Genomic DNA, 23,777 nt, shown 5'->3' with positions numbered 1-23,777 from the left:
CCATTAGGATGCCTCCAGTACATATCAACTGGGATCGACCCATGCTAGGCTTATGCCCCTGGGATACCACCCATAAACACATGAAATAGGGATCGACCCATGCTAGGCTTATGCCCCTGGGATACCACCCGATAAGAGAGAACTTTCATCACTTAGTTCAATTAATCTTTGAGATTGTTATTTCGGTCGTCACCACATTTTTGATACCTTGAAACAATGATACATCAATAGGAACCAAGTAATAGACCTTCTATACAATAACGATGTAATAAGGACTCATTGGTACATCAACAATATGTTTCAGAATCATCAATATCACAACAATGAAATAAGAGCCTTTTGGTATATCAATGAACATTTTGACACTTTATAGGATGGAAACAACTTCGTTGGTAACGTAGAACAATACATGTTTTTGGACAACCTCGGAATCTTACTTGATGGAACATTGGTGTTTTCATGCCAAAGAACATTGTTAGAGTATGCTTTACATACCTCGTTGTAGATTCAGCTACCAATTCAACACAACTTCCCGCCTTTACAAATCACTTATCTACAATGAAATGTTTGGCATCTAGTATTAGCAACCCAACACCACAATTCTCTTCCATAATTCCATACTACCAATATTTGCAAAACATTCCAAAAACCAACTTGAACAATAGGTTTATGTGTGTATATGTATATAATCATCATCTCAATACCACATCATCAATACCACATCATCACCCCAAATTCCTTCACAATTTAACATAATCCAACCATGCACAAGAATAATCCAACATCATTTCCAATCATCTTTCAACAACAATCAAATAACATACTTCTTATGCTCACATGCATATATATATATATATACATATCCATATAAATAACACCAACATAATTTACATCTTACCAAAAAAAATGGCCCTTTTGATTTCGAAGTCCTGTTGGCACAAATAAGGGGTGCTTCTCGAAGCCCTTGAGACGGTGAACACAACTACGGAATCAATTTGGATTTTCTACGGTTGAATCACAAGATAATTGGAGTTGAACTTAGGCTAGGGTTTCTTATTCTTCAATGATTTGGATGATAAATGGTGGATATAAGGCTAAGTATATGTATATAATGACCAATTTTCGTCCATGAGGTGATGGAAAATGACCATATTGCCCTTAAAAATTTAAGTAAATCCGAATCTGTCCATGGTGGACTGTTTTGATAGGCTAAAGTAAATCGGCCATAACTCTTTGCTCCGATATCGGATTTGGGTGAAATTGGTATCGTTAGAAAGATAATTCAAAGGTATTTCATTTAATATAAATTAATCCACCCAGTTCGTCCTGTACAAGTAGTTATGATCGTTTGAAGTTGACCCTAAAAATCTGTTTTGAGAGGCTGAAGTAAAACGAGTATAACTCCTTACTCAGATGTTGGATTTGGATGAAACCAATTTCATTGGAAAGAAGACTCAAAGATCTTTCTTTTGATATATGGTAGCTCAACCAGTTCATTATATTGAGGGAGTTATGATCGTTCAAAGTTGACCCAAAAAACTGGCAGGCCTCAGTAGTTTCCTGCACATTTTACTGTTCACATCCCGGCCACCGTTTTAAAGTTTCGAACGAGCTCGCTTATATCCGAAACTTATCCGTTTTTGGAAATCTTTATATCGTTGGAAAGCTTATTCAATAACCTTCGTATGGAACCATCGACGGGAAAATTCCGGTATAAATAAAGTCGATTCCTATACACCTATAATCAAACTACACACTTGAAACCATCTCAAAATAATCAATACTCATACTTAAACTCATATATACCTAACTTAGGATCAATACATATACTCCAACAGATATAACAATGACTAATGCACGTAATTAAGTACGGGGTGTTACAGTTATATGTCATGTTTCTATATGCATTTCCCAACCTATCATTGAAGACTTTGTGTTTCATCCCGGTTGTGTTTTATCTCGGATTTTCTAGGCATGTATTTTCAAAAGTTATAATCGAATCCTTTGGAGAGTTGCTTACGTATCATGCCAGGACATGAATCAGATCTTGCATAGTTCTGAAGGAATTTAGCAAAATTCTTTTGTCTCTTTTTTTTTATTGAAGAAAATATTTAAAGTAAGTAAAGTAAAACATAAGTGATATATATAGAAATAAACAATCAACTTCTACGACAAAATAACTGACCCAACTCCAAAAATAAACCTACTAACTAACATCTGAAAATTAAAAGACATAACATCTAAACAAAAAGTTTTAAAATAGAAAAAAGAAAAACTATGACAAAGAAAACAACTATCTATTCAAGGAGACTTCGGCTTAATATGTCCTCCCAAGCTCAAGTATATGTCCTCCAATGAAGTAGTGAGACGTTGTGCGAAAGCTGGTACTTGTGTCAAAAAGTCATCACGATCCAACTACTGATAATCCAAACCCATTTTGGCAGTATCATGTGCTACACGGCGGACCTTTTCTCGAAGAGAACTTAAGGCCTGATCCCATTCGTGGGCCTGTCGATCTCAAAAATCAACTATCTCTCTTGCATGTTGTTCACGAGCAGAAACAACCTCCAACTATTCTAGCAATATTCCTCTTTCACGGATCCACTGAGATCTCTCTCGATCAAATTCTTCTTGCATATTCTTTTCAACTTATTGCAGTTGTTGTCGGCGAGATGTGGCAAATTCTGTAATGTGTGACCCCCTAGTGGTAGCAAGGTTGATTTGTCCCCGAAGTGCAACCTCAATATCTGCTGACTTAGCTTTCTCTTCAGCAAATTCCCTTTATTGTTCGTCTATTTTTTCTCTGGCATGCTCTAATTCTGCTCTAAAAGCTTGGTTGGCCTCATGATGTTCTCGCATGGCTCTCTCAAATCCTATTTTGATTGCAGCTTCCTGATCTATAGGTCCCCTAACCGATCTTTCTGGTCTGACTGGCGGACTCGACTATTCTTCAAACCATTCATAGTAATCTGGGTGCACTTGTCCTTTCTCACGCTCTATGACCATTGTTTCAATCCCCATAATACAGCAACCCTCCCAAACCTATTAGGCTAAATCTTCTGGAAGTGGAATCTCTGGTCTGACCTTAAATACAAACTCAGTCATGTTTTCTGCTATGGGAATTATTTGACGCCTGCCTAGCTGACGTAGAACCCTCAATGGAACATACAGTTGAACACCTCTAATACCTATTAATAACAAGAACGGATGAATGACAGGATTATGTATGACTTGCCTCCAAGGGAACCAATGGAGATTCCAAGTGATTTTATCTGCCGTCAAAGAATGAAAAAGCTTAACCTAATCTCCAATTTCTTTTGGACATTTATATTTTCTCCATCCTTTCCTCGTAATCGTTGATGCGATTAAATCGCTCAGGATCGAACCTTGTCATTGTAGGACGTTGATAAAGATGCTCCACAATCCATATCTATAACAAGATATTACATCCCTCGAAAAAACTCTTTCCCTTCGGACAAACAGTAAGAGCACGGTAAATATCAACTAGGATCATTGGTACCATAGTATAATCTTTCTTAATCAGTATCTGTACCACTCCCGCTAAACGAATATTAATTTTTTCTTCTCTTCTTGGGAAGACCATAGTGCCTAAAAAGGCTACCATGAATGCAAATCGTCTGTGAATTTTCCAATCCTCAAAACTTCCCTTATTACAAAGTTGTTTACCGTACTTTTCAAACCCCTCTTGCCTTCCGTATCTGTCATACAAAAACTGCAAGGAAACCCAACCTTTTTTCATTGATTCTTCTTTTGTGTTTCGTATGTTCATGAGCTTACAAAATCTGTTTATCAAAATAAGTCTTGGGGCTATACCGAAAACTGTCTATATATTTTATACCGAAAATTGTCTATATATTGTATATTAAATCGATGAAAGTTAATTTTAGAAAAATATTTGTCAAGGTGCATTATTGCATCCTTGAAATTTTAAAATGTCTCGAAAAGATGTGTATGCCGCATTCTTAATTGAGACAAATATTTTAAAATATAAGAATCAATCTAACGTTAAAAGTATTAAATTGTCTTTTATAAACTCGAAATAATTTTTATTTATCCGAAGCCCTATTTATTCTTAATAAATAAAATAAATAAATAAATAAAATAAATAAATAAATAAAAATTAATTCATTTAATAAATAGTTGTCAAATTTTATTAAATAAAATAATAAAATAATAAAATAAATAAAATAAACAAATCTATCTACATTATACTAAATTTAATATTACCTCAAAAGTTTTAATCTCCTTAAATTTATTTTAACCTAAATTGTATTTTTATAAAACAAACTAGACATAAAAATCCCAGTAATTTAATTTGGACACAATTAATATAGAAAACAAACAATGATATATAAATCTTAATAAAATACAAATATTAAAATAATAAGAATTCAAACTAATGTCATATTTAATTACAAGTTGATAATGACAAAGATTAAGATAATTTTTAGTGAAAGCAAAAGACAAATTCCTTAAAATTATTTAAAATTAATATTTTAATAATAAATTATATTAAATCACGTGACATTAATATTATTAGGGTCATCAAAAAGGAAGATTGGGATTAAATTATTAGTAATATTATTTGACTAAAGTTAAATATATATTATCTTTAAAATAAACATATGTATAAAACTTTTTCAACTTTTTGTTTTTGAGAACTAAAGGAACGAGTAGTATTCTTTTCTGACGGAGATGGACGTTCATCGGCGATGGCCGGATCCGGTAATATTTGAACCAGTTTCACGCGGCCGGCAGTAATTTTGTTGCCTTGGATGAAGCAACGACGCATGAAGAGTTGTTGGCTGGTTGGGGTTATTTTTCGGTGGTCCTCCACCGGATCTAAAGCAAACGGGGTCGGCTGGTGCGGCGGGGAAATAGGAGATGGAAGAGGCGGCGCTGGCGAGGTGAGAGAGATGGTGGTGGTGTAGCGGTAAGGCTAGTTCGCCGGTGAGGTTGCGAGAAAGGAAGAGAGGCGACAGCGGCAGATCTCATTTGGAGTGTTTTCCGGCGAGAAAGGAACTATCATTTTTTCTTATTCATTGATTTTACTCTTGGTTGTTCTTCTTCAATTTCTGTCTAATTTTTACTCGTTTTCATCCTTTGATCTTTCATTATGTGTGCATATTTTTCTATTTACTGTAAGATGTTGGTGTCTGCCTATGAGTTTATTGAAACATAAAACTAATATGTGTCTGAATATATAGTATATGTATAAATCTGTGTAGTATGTGATGTGTAAACAGCGTATATCATAAAATATTCAGTAACTTAATAGTAAATACAATAATAACTAATTAAATATTATATTTAACAAAATATAATAATAATTTATAAATATATGAATATAAATATAATAAAATAATATTAAAGCTACTAATTTATTTATAATAATTTTATCAAAGAATTTTTAAAAAAAAATTGTATTACTATTATTATTATTATTATTATTTAAAATATATATATATCAAAGTTAACTTTATTTAATTATTTATTTTTTAACTAAAAATTTATTAAAATAAAAAAATAAGAATCAAAATAATATATGATTAAATATATATACAAATATTTAATATTGATAGACAAATTAAAATTTAGGGAGGGTCAAAAATCACGTGTCTACAATGTGAAAATTTAAAATTAAAGAGTAAGTATAATTAATACAATATAATATACCCGGTATAGCATAATTAATACTCCCTCCGTTTCAAAAAGAATGACCTATTTTGACTTGGTACAAAGTTTAAAAATATAAAGAAGACTTTTGAATCTTGTGGCCTTAAATTAAAGTTGTGTCAAATGTACCAAGATACCCTTTAATCTTGTGGTTCTAAACATGTCACGTGGAAAGTTGAAATTAAAAAACTGCCAAAAAAAAAAAAGAAAGGAGTCATTCTTTGTTAAAGCTGCTACATGTTGTCTGATTGGACCTCTTTAGGAGTTCGTCCGAACCTCCTTCGAAGGAAAAATATACTATTTATATATGATTAAAAAAAAATTTTACGTGGTTATAGTAGGTGTGAACCCCCTTCAACTTAATTTTCTTTTAATATTGAACCCCCTTACTTGAAATCATATCTCCGCCTCTGTCTCTAACCAAAAGCAAACACTAGCATTGTGTTGTGAGTACAACCTTGCAATTCCCGTGAAGGATACAACTTTATATTTTCTACTCACGAATATAATGCAAAAGCAGATACATGGGACTAATTGCATGGCTCTTTCTTCTTGTAACGTACTAGTCTAGATGATAAAACCGAATAGTGCCCATGGTGTGAAGATCGAGTCCCAAATCGATTGTTTTTTTCATAATGACTTTGGACACTTCTAATTTTTGAGATTGAATTACACTCAAAATTTATAACTACAAAGACGTATAGTATGATGACGAGAATTAGGTTCACCCCAAATCATATATAAATTTCGAGTGCGCCTATAAAAATTGAAAATATTAGAGAACGTTGAATCCCCTTTTTAGTGTATAATCTCATAGCGAGTTTCGATCATCCGATGCCTAAAGCAAAAAATTTGGATAAGCACAGAACAACACTAATATTCATGGTGATTTGACAGTATGGAACTTGTAACCTTTTAGCGTGACAATAAGAAATGTTACCGGCCAGTTATAACAGATAAAGTATTCCATTATATAAACTTTTTTAGTATATATGTATTCCATTAGCTTGATAGTAAGAAAAATTACTTGCTATAACATATTAAGTATTCCATTATAAGTGTAAAACTTTTTGGGGTATATATGTATTGTATTCCATTAGCTTGACAATAAGAAAAGTTACCTATTCCATACGTAGTAGTTCTTTTTGTCATCTCAGACAAAACTGATAATTGTACCACTGTATTCCTAATTTTAATATTAAAACATGTTCAATCCTAAAAAATTTCAAAATTAAATCACCCAATTTGAATTTTAGATCCGCCTTGAATATTGATAGACAAATGAAAGCCAGGAAGGGGTATCTTTCCTTTTTTGCATTGGCACGTGAGAAATCGCTGATTAAAAGCACAAAGCATCTGTTGGATAACTTTTGGTAGTGACTTCAATCATATTAGTCACGTGTTAATGCATTTGACAATCGCTACTCGTGAATTTTAATAATGTGGACATATCAAGAGATGAAATGAACTGCAAACTACGATAACAACACATTCACTATAGTCTCATTTGTAGAATATCTTTGTAGGACAAGAAGGTATTTTCAATAGAATATCAACTCAAGACAAAATAAAAAGGCATTTCAAATAAAAATAATTGATGTGGTTAGGGGAAAAGATATCGAATTATACTAAAGCATAAGTGTTGTTCCCTTGGATCCTTTGTAGCTTTATCATATACGCAAAGCTGGTTAATTCAAAATAATTATTGTTTTACATGATTAAGACATCTTTTTTTTTTATCAAATGCACCATTGCTCGAATGATTAGTAAAAGTGGACACAAATCTTTAGTGATCAAATATGTCTCTTACTTTTGTATTTATTTGATAATATAATAATGTGCAAAATTACATCAAGTGCAATAATTAAGATGATGAAATAAGAAAAAGGAAAAAAAAGGAGTAGGTACGTCAAAGCCAAATTATTGAGCTGATAATGAATAGTATAAGTAGTGAGCTTATGCTAAATTATTTGAGAAAGGAATAAAAGAAGAAAAAAAGAATGAACTTGTCGATCCTACCTATTATACTTTTGGACCATTTTTATTTTTTTTTAAATGCAACAGAAAAAAGTGCGGAAAATATTCCGTTTATCATTTTGTTTGACTATAGGCATCAAGAGAATTCACATAAAATAATTAAAGAAATTGTAATGCCCGTAATTTAAGGAATTTCCATAGTCTTGAACTTTAACGGGTTGTTTTGTCAAGTGAGAGAAGAGATGGGTATAATAATTTTGATATAAAATGGAAAAAAAATATGTTGTTTCGCATTTCGCTGTGAGTATTAATTAATCAATCTTGAAAATTATTTTGTGTCATTTTGTGAGATTAGTTATTATATAAATATTGAGATAACTAATTCAATTTATGAAATATCCTTATTTATCTAGTTCCATAATCAGAGATACTACACCTTTTACCGTCACATTTGGATAGCAGAGCCACCAAAGAAACTGAATATGTTTGACAGTCCATTTTCATAAAAAAAAAAAAAATACTATAGCAATAAATTTAATGTAGTTCCACTAGTAAGGTCAGGGTAAAATTAAAATTACTCCTACCATTATAGATTGAAGAGATTATTTTCGATTATTCCTAAAAAACCCTTCATTCGAACTTGAAATCAACAATATAAGCTAGCTTAGATACCAACAAAGTTTTATATTTTGAATCAAGGCAAACAAATAAAAACAGTGGGAGCAGGATATTGAAACAAAAGTGCCGCTCACGATAATTTACAGTAGTATATTACAACAACAAAATAAAGATACATATCGATGGTACATGGAAAAGAAGTGTTACTAATTCACCAACTTATCATGAAACGAAAGGAGCGTTTGTTTCAAACTTTATTTAAAGGACCTATCTATCACACATCAATATTATTACTATACTACTTTCTAATTGCAGTAACATACCAACAACATGAGGACCATTTTCCTTTTCCTCTTCATCTCCATGGCAGCATTAGATGCAAAAGCATCTCACGTAAATTCTATTTCCAACCAAATCCACCAGTTGAGGCCGAAAACCGGGTCCTCCGGCCACCCCGTGCCTCAACTCAACTGCCTGAGCTGGCGTCTAGCAGTTGAGACCAACAACATAAAGGACTGGAAATTAGTGCCCCTTCAATGCGAAGGCTACGTGGGGCACTACATGCTTGGCAAACAATACCGCGAAGACTGCTACAATGTAGTCGCCACGGCTATCCAGTATGCCAAGACACTCAAAATTGCCAAAGATGGCAAGGATGTTTGGATATTTGATATTGATGAAACCACTCTCTCTAACCTTCCTTATTACGCTCGTTCTGATGTTGCCTTTGGGTAAGTTTTTGATTAAATCAATCAACAGTCATAACCCTACCCGCCCAATTTTGTATGAGTCATAGATCAATACATTCGCCTAAATAATATGACTCAACCAAGTACTTGACTGATGGTGTGCATTTTTGATTGTGACTAGGGCAATTAAATTCAATGCGACGAAATTTGACGAGTGGACTAGAGAAGGAAAAGCACCAGCAGTACCAGGTGCACTGTATCTGTACAAAGCATTGTTATCTATGGGTATTAAACCAGTCTTTATCACTGGAACGAAGGAGGAATTCAGACAAATAAGGATTGCCAACTTAAAGAAAGTTGGCTACAATTCATGGATTAAGCTCGTCTTGAAGTAAGCACTTTTACTAGTACGTACTGAGAAAATTTACTGTTAACGAGTGCTAGCTCCCTTTAAAGACTGTTTTTATTTCATGACTCGAACCTGAGATCTTTTCTTTGCTGTAATATAATGATGCTGTGTGTGCAGGGGAGTAAATGATACCGGATCATCGGTGATGTACAAGTCAGCGAAAAGGGCGGAGTTGGTGAAAGATGGATATAGAATCGTTGGTAACATAGGAGATCAGTGGAGTGATTTGCTTGGGGACTATGTTGGTCAGCGCACCTTCAAGTTGCCGGATCCCATGTACTACATTGCTTGAAAATTGAAACTTGATCAAATTAACCGAACCTTATTGCTTGTTATATTCGAGTCATGATTTATTATGTATTCAAAAGCAAGCTCTCCATTTTGTTTTGACATATATAGCAAACAATAAAAATCATATCACACAAATGATAGATCATATAGAGTTGTTTGCATCACCAAAATTTTCTACAGATCTCCATATCATCTTGTTTGATTTTTATCCATGGATCCTTCATAGAGTAACAGGTAGCTTAGAGACGTGGAGCGTAATCGGGGCAGCTCTCCCCTAGCTCAAGCAAGTAAAACTTTTGCTTGAGATTAAAAAAAATTGAGGCTTAAATAATTACTTATAACATCTCGTGGTCTTTTTCTCACATTGGAAAATTACTGTTATGAATCAGCCCCAACCTAATAGGGATACGAATGTCACATAAGTAGTTATTGGGTCGAGAAGAACTAATATGACCAAAAGGCCTACACGAAGGTTGATTTGGGATTCAGGCACAATTAGCAACTAATTAAAAAGGACCGGGGTTTTGAAACGATGGGATTATCTAATTAAGGTGTGTCATACACCATGTATGTATTACCCTATATATTTCTATTGCTTTACTTTACTCTGTTAAGATTCCATTGTGACAATTAGTTTAAGCATTGATTCCCCATTGTTGAGCATTTAAGCTTTAAAGAAATAAAATATGTGTAAACCACATAAATCCCATATAATATGAAAGTAATTACAGAAAATTCCTTAAGTTTTTCTCTCTCCCTATTTTACCAAATATACTCATACATTCGTAGTTTATTATATATTGTTGTGATGTATGATAAAAGTGTTTTGCCTACAATTAAGAAAAGAGAAATCATAAAATATCTTTCTATTCCTTAAATTACGACATTAAATACCTAATTAAGTAGCGTATGAGTTAATATAGGAAATGAAATTTAAATTTCAAAAAAAATTCTTAAACATTACTTTTAATATTCATCACTGTTAGAATATGTTTCTGAGGAAAAAAAAAGTCGATTTCTTTCTTTCATCACTGTTGATACACGTTTTTGAGAAAAAAATAGTCGGATTCTTTCTTGATTTCTGGAAAAAAAAATATGAACATCCCCATATTGTTGCGTCATTTTGGTGTCTGGAAATCGGAAATTAGTTATAAAGCATACAAAAGTGATACCATTATTGTTTCTGAAAGTATTAACTTTCTGAAATTGGTTGCGACGGTAGCGATGGAATTGAATGTTGACAATGTTCGAAAAAAATTGAAATTAAATACATCGTTGATGGTAATTTTCTTAAACTTTACAGTAAATTCATTTTGGGTTGTTGATTTACGATCTAGAAAAAAAATCGTTCTTCTACATCATTCTTCAATTATACAAAAATCAATATGAATATCACCATATTGTTGCGATATTCTGGATTCTGGGAGTTGAAAATAAGTTATAAATCCTACAAAAGTGACGCAATTATTGTTTCGGAAAGTATAACTTTCTTGAAATTGATTGCTACGATAGCAATGGAATTGGATCTTGACGAAGTAAGTAAGAAAATTGAAGTGAAAGATGTTGTTGAAGGTAATTCTTCTCCAATTGTCATTACAAATGACAATGGAGTGAGAGTTTTCATCGAGTTGAAGAAGCAATTTTCTGGATTGATTAATTTTTCGGTGTGTATTTCCGTTTTCAACAAATCGAATGAGGAAATTGAGTTTGATAGAGAAACGGGGGTTGTACTATGTATGGTAATATTTGTATCAGATGTGTTGAACAAGTTCATGTTTTGATTTTGTGTTCTGATGAATGTAATCATAATTTTTCAAATGTATAACATATGATTATACATTCGATTGAATGTATAACATGTCATTATACATTCGAGTCAATGTATAATGAAACTGTGATAGGTCCAAATTTTGTATTTTTTTCAGAAATTATGATTTTTTAAAATTTTGTATAATACAATAACTTAGTGTAAAAATTTGATGCAGCTATGTACTTCATTGTCGTAACAAACACTGCAAGTGGGTGTTGAAGACGTCTAGTATGAATCACTCGAAAATGTTTGTGATAAAAAGATTTAATTCGGAGCATACTTGCAGCCTTAGCAATAGAGTTATGAATAACTTGGTTGCAACAATGAAAATAAGCAAAACCATCATGAAAACAAACAAATAACAACAGATGTTCAAGCCTTACTGCAAAACCATAGCCAACCCTATTGGCCCCTTGATAGTGTCTAGCTTTCGGGTCATTTCAAATCCTGCTAGATTACACACTCAAATAGCATACACCAAGAATCTTTTAGAATATCATGCCAACATTGAAGTCAGGATGTGGGGACTCAACACTTCCAAATGAGGAGGAGGAGAAATGCTTATTTCCTACTGAAAGTTCATTATTCAGGAAGCAGATGCCTCCACAACACAAATATGCCACTAGCTAAAAAATAATTTAAAGCAACAACACTTGGAAGTAACACCAGGAACAACATAAATCTCCAGCAACAATCAAATAAAAACATAACAGCCCAATAAATCAAGTAAATATATAAGCATAGCACAAATAGATTTTAACAAATCTTCTCATTGAACAACCTCCACGTAGAAGTTGTGACGCAAAAGTTAAGAACAGCGAAATCTAAAGGTTCCAAAAGCAAACATCCATTGGGAACATATTTACTACTAATAAAAGTGTTTATAGCATCAGGATACGAGCACTTCTTCACTCAAAGACCCAAGCATTCTCCCTCCTGACCTCCTCCTTCTCTTCAGGTGTGAAGTCATTCTTGATGTTGAAGGTCTTGTGGATCTCCTCTGGAGTCTTTCCTTTGATCATGCCAGCCATATTCTGACAGGTGAGATCTAGCAAGCTCTTGATGTTCAAATAGTTGGCAGCCTGAAAAGTTGTAAGAACAACATCCATTAGAAATCTAAAATAATTTACTAAAAGAAAAATCAAACGTTTAAAGGTTTTAACTTTACTAGCATATTATATTAGCATCAGTGATACAGGAATCATATATTAAATTAAACTACTTGTTAAAAAATTTAGCCTAACAGTAAAAACATCACAACAAAAATTTTTAAAGTTAAAGCCTTCCTAATAGGAATAATTATGAAAAGGGTTCGAAATTCACAAAACTACCAAATCAACACTAAGAACAAAATCTATATCAGAGGAAATTATAAGCATGTCATCACCCTACACTTGTGTGTATCTCTATCACCTTTTACTTCAGAATGCCTAAAAATTGAATTACTTGTATGCACATGAAAGACTAAGTTCCTCTACAGCTATTATACAATTAGCCAAGCAGATAACATCAATCATCCAAGATAACAAACAACACATGCAGCAAATGTAAATATTATAAATGCAATGCATAAAACCAGCAACAGTGGATGGAACCTAAACAGTACACAAAAACACTAAAAATCAACTTAACACAGGTACACGAACAAATAAACCCCAAGTAGAAAATCAGGCAAACAAGGCAAACACATTATATACACGAACAATAAGAGCAAACAAGGGCAAATATTATAAAACTTACCAATGAGCCCTGAACAGAAAATAAGGAAAAACAAACTACCTATCAACCGAATCAGTACCAATTAAAGCTAGAAAATTCAACAATACACAAATAATTAAAGCAAGAGAAACATCAACCATAACCATCACATAAAGGTATAACAGTCCGTGAACAATAAACAGGCTTATAATCCAATAATCAAATAATCAAATAAGTACAACAAAAGCATGAAAATCAACTTAATTTAGACAATTTATACGAAAAATAAAATCAGACTCTAATTACACAACAGTAACACATGTATGATGTTAGCTTATACATTCAAAATATTAAATCAGACCCTCATTATACAATAGTTAGACATGTACGGGTGTAACTATACATTCAATAATTAAATTGCAGTAATGTATAATGTCATGATACACATTTACTACTTAAAAATGTATGACCTATAAGCTTGTTAGAATGTATAATGTCACCTTATACAATATTAGGACTTTATGACTGTTTAGATGTTCAGAACTGCCAATGTATAACATATTGAAATATATTTCGGAATACCTATATTATACATTATTTGGGTAAAAATAACTAATGTATAATGTCTTATACTTTACAATTTAAACATCGAGAATGTATGATATCTTATGTACTTATATGTTTGTAATGTAGCCTTATACAAAATTCATACATTCAATATGTATAATTCGACTTAATACAAGACCAGCCTTTTCTATGTATACAAAAATATATATTATACATTAGTCAGTTAAACAAAGTAATGCATAATGTATATGAACACTGTATAAACCTACTATATCGGCTTATAAACAATACCTTCGGAAGACGAAGTCGATTGGAATCATCAACCTTCTTTTTACTTTTAGTATTTGAACCTAACTTCTTCGATCTAGAAGTAGAAACTTCCTTCAATTTCTTCATTTTAATGGGGTCGTTTCGGTGCTTTGAGTGATTCTCTGCGAAATTGGGTTCCTCGAAATCAAATGTACCAGGAACAAAACCAAAGGAAATATCATGTTCTGTAGCATCTAATTGACTAAGTTCTAAACTAAAAACTAGGACGAGAATCAATTACCAATTTTACGTTATATTGATTTAACCATAGCAACTACAAAACAAGAAAATCGAAGATCTAACTTGAAGTATATGAAAAAAGGGGGGGGACGAACTACAAAACTTGAATATGATTGCAAAATATGTTAATTTCATACAAAAAATCAGCATGCAATCAAAGAAGAAGCGGGAAAACTCCTGAATTGGTAAAGTTGAAAAAAAAATTCAAAAAATTAATGAAGTAAATTAGTAAAAACAATTAAAACTTGATAACTTACAATTTGATAACCACTAAGTAGACGTTACTTCAGTTCTGCCGTAAAAGATGGGTTTCAAATAAGGAGGAAAATTCGGATGGATAATGGGAGAAATTGAGAGCAAAATACAGAAGCCGAAAACCGTGTTTTAGATGTATAATATTTAGGAGAGAGAAAGTACAAAATAAGGGAATTTTTGTAATTAGTTTGGGATTTGTGTAAATACTTTACCAAATACATGTAAATTTTAGATAGAATATACATTAAGATAATATTCTTCAAATTAACACATTTGTGAATTTTATCACAAGTTCAGCCTAATTTTATTGATTAGTGATAATTACCCATACAAAAGTAACAAATCAAGTTTCTCAGACAAGAAATATAGCAATCTTTGAAAATTTGTTATGTCGTGACTAATATTGAAGTCGCGAATGAGAAAACAAAAATGGCCACCGATTCTATTTTTGAACTGATGATAGATCAAATTACTTACAGTCTTACACCAACACATTGAACATTATAATTTTATTTTTTCAAAAAGAAATTTTGTCTTCATATTGGATAATGTATGATTATAAGCTCAAAATTATGAATTCAAAATCCTGGTAAACGAACCATACATATGATGAAAAAATTATAGAGAAAGCTGCAGGCATGCATATACGAATCTCATCCCCGAATAAGAATGAACTTTGAAATTAGCAAGATGGATCTAACGTGGCTGAAATATGCACATGATATAAATGGAACAAGCCCAAGAAGACAAACAGTAGGAGGAGAAGAGAAGCTCAAAGCCTATTTCATTCGTTCAAAATGAAACACGTATTTATCAAGGAAAAGGACAAAAATAACACCTAAAACTAAAATAATTCTACAAAATTCCCCGGTAAATAGCCATTCGGCGAAACTAATTCCAACCGAATGGGCATTTGGCGTGTGTGAAGAGTGGCATCTGGGGAGTGGACATCATTAGTAATGCTAATTACTTTCCCCAATTGTAATACATACTCATATTATTTGAATAAAAAGTCATTGCACCATAAACTTAACAAATAACAACAAGACAAGTCAATTACTATTTAATTTTTTTTCCCAGATTATTTTGCATTCACCAATATTATTAAAATAACATTCTAATTATTTTGTTTAGTTTTATTTATTTATACAATAAAATATAATATCATAAACTTTTAATATAATACAATTGTTAAAGATATATATTTATATATAAGAATGATATAGTTTCTATACATATACATATTCTATTAATAATTGTAGCATTTTTATACACATTCTATACAATTTTTAACTATAATTATTATTTGGATACATATTTTATACAACTCTATATAGTTTCTACATGCATTCTAAAAATGTATCAATCCAGTATAAGAGAGTATCGATTGAGTGTATGGACACTGCAAGTGTATCAACGTAGTTTAAAACTGTATTAATGTGGTATAAAAGAGCATCAATTGGGTATAGGGACTGCATGTGCTTGCATAGAATTTTCTTTCTCTTTTTTAAAAAAGTGTATCAATATAATAGAAAAGTGTATCAATTTGTTATAAAAGTGTATCAATTGAGTATACAGACTGCATGTGCCCAATTAGGCCAAATGGCTAAAAAAGGGTATTAAATTGGGCTGACTGGCTAAGGTTGTCCACCTTTTTAATTATGGGCCCTTTTTTTTTAAAATGGCCATGTCTGTCCTTTTCACCCTATTTATCATGCCATCACAACTAGGCCTGGCGTCGAGCCGAGTGAGATGAATCTAAGCCCAGACCTACCGAGCCGAGCTCAACCGAGATTTGACCAGTATCAAGCTGAGCCGAGACAGCTCTTTAATATTTAGTTATGCGCAGTATTACTCATTAAGAAAAATAGTAATAAATATGATATATTTGTTCGAGTTATAATTATTATTAATTTAAATTGGTAATTACATTCAGGTTGATTTAATTATATATAATATAGTTTAAATTGAAATTCAATTCAAATGACGTAAGTTAATAGTGAACAAAACCGAGAATCTTAAGTAAAAAAGCACAAATAAAGCAAAATAGTAAATTCTAAAAAAAAGTCAAACAATGTTACATTTCATTACTTTGATTTGAATTTTTAAATGTAACCATAGAGTATCTCAAAGATAATGTATATAAAAAACTAATTGCATGAAATTAATTTAAAAAGTATAAAATCATAATTAATTATGACAAAGAATATTATTAAATTGACATTTTTAGAAATTTATTAAGACTAATAAATGAATTTTTGTTTTAAAGTAATGATTACATAACCAATTAGCGAGTCAATCGTGTTGAGTAGAGCTGGCTCAAATAAGTCCAAACTTTAACCAAACTTCAATCGAGCCGAGCTGAGTCGAGCCTGGAGTCGACAAGGCCTAGCTCCATGCCAAGCCCTAATCACAATCTTTCATTATCACTATTTCTTCTTCGAGTCGATGTTACGTTCATGTTACTGTTTAAAATATCTTTAAGGAATTTTAAAATTTCTCTTTCAATTATGAAACAGAGTTTTATTGAGCATCAAATTTATAATACAAAAAATGAAACTTATAATTTTAAATAAATTTTAAAATTCTATACTTTTAAAAAAAAAAAGAATAATATTGAAGGTAAACTAAATAGTTTAAAATCAAGTTATTTCTATACAAACAAAGTTGATATGATTTTCTAAGCAGACTAGAGTATCATGTATAATATAACGGTCGAATAATATATTTGGATGTTCGGGTAAGGAAGGTTTTCACAAATATATATGTCTTGAATAAATTTTCATTGAGTTGAGAATCTATTGAAAATAACCTTTCAACCTCATAAATATAAAGATAAAATTTTCGTACACTCTACATTCTTCATACCTCATTCGTCAAATTAAATTGGGTTGCTGTTGTTGTTTGTTTTGGTAAGGGAAGCTTGAGAATCAAAGTTCTTTCCTCCCATTACTTGTTTGTAATTATATTGCTTCTTGCAGAGGTTGCACCACATGTGGTGCTAACATTACATAGTAGAAGAATCATTGGTAATAACTAATATATTTCTAGGTAACATCCTTTTCGTTTTTTACTAGACAAAAAAAAATTGTGGTGTACTTATCTATCTACTCCACGAATCACAACTCTACTGTGTATACTCTATCTTTTCTGGACCTCACACGTAAAATTATATTGAATATATCATTATTATAATATTTTTAACTCTCTCCGAATTAGAGAATGATAAAAGAACATAAAAAGGTCAAATTTTACTGCAGTGCTATTTTAAATTTAATTATTTAACTTTATCCTATGATTAACTTTTAGTCTGATATTACTTCTGCAAGGTATAAATGATAGTACTATATTTATTCTTAAATTCGTACTAAAGATAATATTACGTAATAATCAAAATATAAGGAATAAATTTTAAACTTATTAGAAAGGTTAACATCCTTTTTTTTGTCAACCAAGAAAACATATGATCTCTCTATTTAAATAAGTTCTCTCTCCAAGCAATACAAATTACAGTAATATAAACTACTTATTCAAAGTAATGTTTCAATTATATTCAAATTCAATGCCTTGAGAGGAATTTGCCCAATAATTTAGAAAAGAGGTGAATAATCTATTATAATATATATGAAAAGTGTGAAGGCCTTAGAAAAATGATTTGAATTTTTTGTCCTTCATTAAAAGACTCTGTAATAGACAAAATCGTCATTTTACTATTTTCTGAAATTATTATGATTTGAATTTTTTATCCTTCATTAAAAGACTCCGTAATAGACAAAATCGTCATTTTACTATTTTCTGAAATTATTATTTAATTATTTTTATAAAATAGACTCCTAAAATATATAGAAAGAAAAAGGGAGTCGTAAAATATATTGGAAGAGAAATTAATATTTATGGTAGGTTTTTGTTTATATATATAAAAAATAATAATCATATACGCTGTTGTTTGGTAAAAAATAAAATCAAATTAATGTCATCATCGTCGCAATAGCCATAGCCAAAGAGCGTGAAAATATTGGTTAGAAAATTTTGTAATTATGAGTTAATTTATTTTTTTATTTTTGTGTATTAAATGAAATTATTGTTCAATAGAGTTTTGATTGGTTTATGGGTATGTATCCCCTAGAATAAAATCAAGGTTTTTGATTGGTTTATGGGTATGTATCTCCTGGAATAAAATCAAGGCTTGCAAGCCTTAGGTTATGTGTTCTTCATCTGGATGTTTAAAATGTTGATCAGTTTATCCTCTGTTCTCTCTGTTTGAAGATGAGATCAATTATTCTCCCCATTCAATTTTATGTGCTACGGTTAGAATTTTGAGAGTCAACTAAATTTATTTTTTAATCGAAATTCTTTGTCTTCTAAATATCTTAAGTTGTTACTTATTGTGATTTGTAGTACTTTCTACATAGTAATCAAGTTTATTTTTTAATCGAAATTGTTTATATCTTTTAAATATTTTAAGTTGTTACTTATTATGATTTATAGTACTTTTTATGTAGTATGATAAATTCATAGTTAAAGTTTAAAGGGTTGAATCTCGAAATTCTAATCATGCCACACATATTGGAATTGAAGAAGAATGAGTTTAGGCTTTATATATTGTTTATGATAAATAATTGCTTACACAATCTAATCACAGGCAAGCCTGAAATCTTGAATATAAGATATGTTATTTATTATAATAAGCACATATGACCTGAAGGGTTAACATATTTGTTTTATGTCCTGACTTTGAATATTTCGTATAGCTAAATTCTTTTGAGTTTAATTTAACAAACTGATTGTGGCATTGAATGTAGAGGTAGAAGAAGATTACAAGTTGAGTTCATTGGAAGAAATAACAGCTGTTATGAATCAGATTTTACGTAGGATCCATGAAGAGGTTAACTAGCTTGATTTGAGACTGTGTCAATTCTCCGGACTATATTGCTAAATATTTATGTAGAAGTATGAAGATTTGACAATAAGTCAGAGTTTGATTTAATTTGAGGTCACAAATTTTATCTGTATTGCCTAGCTATACTATCACTAGTTTTTTAAGGTGTTAAATTCACTTTATATGTTATGAATTTCATACGTTGGTGCATGCTTTCCTCTATTCTTGTTTAGTTTTTTTCATTAATAATTCCTATTTGTTGTTTTGTAAAGTTATTTAAATATTCTATCCTTCTTCAGTCAATACATGAACAAGTTTATACGATTCATTATTAATTGATTCTTTAATATCTTGTGTAATTGAACGAAGATTCATATGTAGCGTGTGATTGAGAATTCGTGTCAATTAACAATAACTTTGAAGGTATTGTCTCTTAATTTTATATCTTATTCATGTTGTGACACAATGATTAAAAAATGAATTTTTCGGGTGCAATGAGAAACATGATTTCATATGTAATAGGATCATGACACTTGCATAACACGGAAAATAACTTTGCTTCCTCTCTATCAGAAGAGTTCAAGAGTAATAAGACCAAGTGTTTTGAGCTTTCAGAAACTGTTGATCACGTTGTTGAGTTCAAATATTTAGTGTAATTATCGTGCAATTCGTTTTTTAAAAAAGGTAGAACGTCTCTTATATCCATTAGTAAGTTAATTAGAATTGATTCTAAAATTCTCTATATCATCTATTATCAGTATGATAGCCGGTTCATCCAATAAAAATCAAAACTGTCAATAGTTTTGGTTCTATGTATTTTTAAAATTATTACAAGTCTGTGGATACAGCTGCCACTATTTCATTTACATGTTGACAAGCTAGAGTGAGGTGATTTCTTCTTTACTGAATGTGAATTTGGATAGGTTAAGTTTTGAGTGATGGGTGTGTGATATAATGCTTTGTGTATCTTTTACGTCCAGAATTTTAGAAGAGGATTTTATTGATTGAAAGTTAACATGCGGATAAATCGAGAAAATTAAAGCTTATTTTTTGTTCAAGAATATGTAAGTTTTGAGTTTAAATTCTTTTTACTTGTCTTTTCCATCATTCATCTATTAAAGAATTATGAGAATCAATATAGATATATTGATTGAACTTGTTGTCTTTCGTTAAAACACTCTATAATAGATAAACTATCATTTCACTATTTTTATTAAATTATAGTATTTAATTATATTACTTTTTCACGTACTAAAATAGGCAAATTAAAAACAAGTCTTCTAAAATATATAGGAAGAAATTTTACTTGTATTTGTACACATGAAAAAATAAATTAAAGTAATGTTTCCTTGTATACATAAGAGAATTAAAAGAATAAGAATTTAAGAAATACTCCTAAAATGTATGGAAGAAAACATTTCCTTGTATACATGCTCGATTAGAAATAAACTTGTAAAATAAGAGAATTATGACAATTAAGGAAGATCCATGATTCAACTCCAAAGGAGAAGGCTAATATTTTTGGAATATGGAGGATTTATAACACATAGAGGCCATGCTTGTAAGGAATTGGAGGAATATGGAACTATGATTTGATTCATATTGTAAAGATGATTGGAATTAATTTGACTTAGAAGCGTATATAGTGGTTGTGATAGTCTATCGAAGAGTAGGCATTTGACAAGGGCCTCCAAGCTCAATTCAACTGACGAGTCCACATGTGTATTATGAGGTGAAGCAATTACCTTTGCAGATATTACGGGTGCGTATCACAATAAGTGCACTCGATGCTTTGATGAGATGGAGAAAGAATAAACAACCACCATCACTCGAATTCAATGTTTGATTTGATGTTGTGTTTGTACATTCAGAGTTACAAAAGGTTCCCAAATATTCTGATGTAGTACTTAATTTTTTACTTTTTATTTTTGTCTTTGACAAGTTCTTATAGATTCTTTCGACATTGTAGGTCAGACGTCTTATATTTTGTGATTCTATTCCATTGTATGATTTTGTAAATTCAAATTGGATTTCTTCTTTATTTTTCTGATAGTTATTGTGTTATGTGTAACGTGAAAGATTTCTTCTTTTTTCTGTATTTTTAGTGTTTGCATAATTGGATGTTTAGGTTTTAGTTTATGGGTACTTTTTTGTTTTAAAGATGCCTTCTTTAATAGTAGGTTTAAAAGATGTAATGGAGATAATTAAATTGGTTGCTGGCTTGAGTGTGAATTTGAGAATAAAATCTTTACTGTTTAGAGTGAATTTTCGTGTATTGAAAACAACAAAATTTTAACTTTGATATCGCAAAAAAAATTTAACTACATTTAGTTTTTGCTCCTTAATTGTTAGTGTGATGATTAGTTATCATGTTTACTTTTGCATGCTTTAATAGTTCTACTATTTTAATTAAATAAAATCAATATGTAAAAAAAAAAAAAAATTCGGTGCATTAAAATTTTCGCTATGTGCAGGATTCAAGAAGGACCCCACCACACACTAAAATATGTATAAGGTCACAAAATTATAAGTAGTTTATGAAAAAAAAATTACAAATGTGCCACATAAATCTATACAATTGATTTTTGCTTGACTATTTCAACTTCACACAAAATGTAAAAAGGACAACTAAGACATTTGATTTGTGAATTTAATTTGAAAATATGTAGAATGTCAAAAATATTATTAAATTAATCAAGAATAACCTCAATAACACTAATTTGGTAGCTGATTAAAGTTATGCAGGTGTTAGTAATATATAAATTAGCTAGGAGTGGTTTAATGTATTAGTATACATGAATAACTTATGATGATTTTTAAAGTGTAAATCAAATATTTTATTAATTTTATTCATCAATAACTTATTTCCTATCCACCTATCATTGCATTAAGTTATAGATAGTTTAAATTCATGAATAACTCTACTCGTATTTAATAATCAAACGACCTCTAACATGTTCAAGGTGTATGATCATCTAAAATGACCTCAATTTTGATAGAAATATAGAATTCCTAGAACAAAAATAACTCTCTGTTATAAAAAAGTGTTTTTAAACTAAGAAATAAGTATAATGACGAAATATTATTTACAGTGTCTAAACTATGGTTGTCATTAATTTGGACCATCAACTTATAGAAAAAGATTAAAGAGAATTGTATAAATTTAAACGAGAAATATATGTTTGGTTACATTTATTTTTTCTCCTTAATTATTAGTGTGACGGTGATTTATCATTCCTCTTTAATCAATTATATTTTTTTATCTTCAAACTTTTATGTTATCTATTTAAAGCTTTGATATTTAATAATATGACCTACACATAATAATTTATTTATTTTATACGTTTATTCTGAACTGAAGCTTGTTACACTTGCAACGCACGTATCCTAAACTAGTAATTTTAAATGCAGTAACCTTGTAGGAAATGTTGCAGATGATAATGAACTTTTTCAATTATTATGAAGAGTGGGGGAATAAATATGGAAAAGCTTTGGAAGTAGGCTAATATAGGATTGAAAGTATTTTTTTCTAGAAAAGTTAGATATCAATTCATGTTGACACAAGCCTAACAAAATTGACTATTCAATTCGAAACCGAGTAATTTGTAGCTTATCTTCTTTAGTTTGATTTGATCAAATCTTTCTAGTCCTCTACTAACTAATCCACTTTTCCATCTTTTCATATTTAGGGTCTATTTGGCCAAAAAAATTAGCAGTATTTACTCTTTTGGAAATAAGCTTTTACTTAATTTGAAAATTAGGGTTTGATTATATAAATCATGATTATGTTTCAAATTTGAAAAATATATTATTAAAAAAAATTTCAGCTCACTTCCATTTTTGAAGTTTTATAATTAATTACATTTAAATGTGAATAGTAGTCCAAATATTGTTAAAAAAAGGTAAATCAAAATACACCATTATCTTTAATTTCAATTTTATAAATTTTAAATAAAATAAAAAAAATATTTGAAATTCATGGCCAAATGACTGCTTAAAACCATAGTAGTTGAACATTTTTAACAAACTCAATATCACAATATGATAATTATAAGGTATTTCATTCTTTTGCCTCTACTATGCATGGAAAATTAAATTGAAGTGAAAATTTAAGGGTAAACAACATAAATACCAACACTTTGCTACCTAATTACTCTCTCTCAACTTTTATATTAATTACTTAATATCTCGGATATGATACATAAGTTTGTCAGATATTTTACCATGATTTTGGGCGAGTTTTAAAGAGCAGGAGGCACAAAAATTGGGTAAGTTGTAATGTATCAACATATATTAGGGTTTTATGAGTTAGAAAGAAATTTTGTAATATATTTAGTT

At 30.5% G+C, this 23,777-nt stretch overlaps 1 protein-coding gene across 1 annotated transcript; it reads left to right on the top strand.

Moving 5' to 3' along the window:
* The first annotated feature begins 8,461 nt into the window (after positions 1 to 8,461).
* LOC107865805 (acid phosphatase 1) lies at positions 8,462 to 9,784 on the top strand. The gene is made up of 3 exons (XM_016711992.2): positions 8,462 to 9,023; positions 9,163 to 9,372; positions 9,508 to 9,784. Exons 1-3 carry the CDS (start codon positions 8,623 to 8,625, stop codon positions 9,680 to 9,682), a joined length of 786 nt encoding a protein of 261 aa, XP_016567478.1. The 5' UTR covers positions 8,462 to 8,622; the 3' UTR covers positions 9,683 to 9,784.
* Positions 9,785 to 23,777: the final 13,993 nt, after the last annotated feature.

This window comes from Capsicum annuum, chromosome 3, assembly GCF_002878395.1.
Source record: "Capsicum annuum cultivar UCD-10X-F1 chromosome 3, UCD10Xv1.1, whole genome shotgun sequence".
Classification (NCBI taxonomy): Eukaryota; Viridiplantae; Streptophyta; class Magnoliopsida; order Solanales; family Solanaceae; genus Capsicum; species Capsicum annuum.
Note: the sequence above shows the minus strand (reverse complement) of the source record. Positions and strands in the feature narration are given on the sequence as shown.

Coding starts and splice junctions, on each gene's coding strand:
- LOC107865805 (XM_016711992.2), top strand. CDS start 8,623: ATGAGGACCATTTTCCTTTTCCTCTTCATCTCCATGGCAGCATTAGAT. Junction 9,024..9,162: donor CGTTCTGATGTTGCCTTTGG/GTAAGTTTTTGA, acceptor GATTGTGACTAG/GGCAATTAAATTCAATGCGA. Junction 9,373..9,507: donor TGGATTAAGCTCGTCTTGAA/GTAAGCACTTTT, acceptor CTGTGTGTGCAG/GGGAGTAAATGATACCGGAT.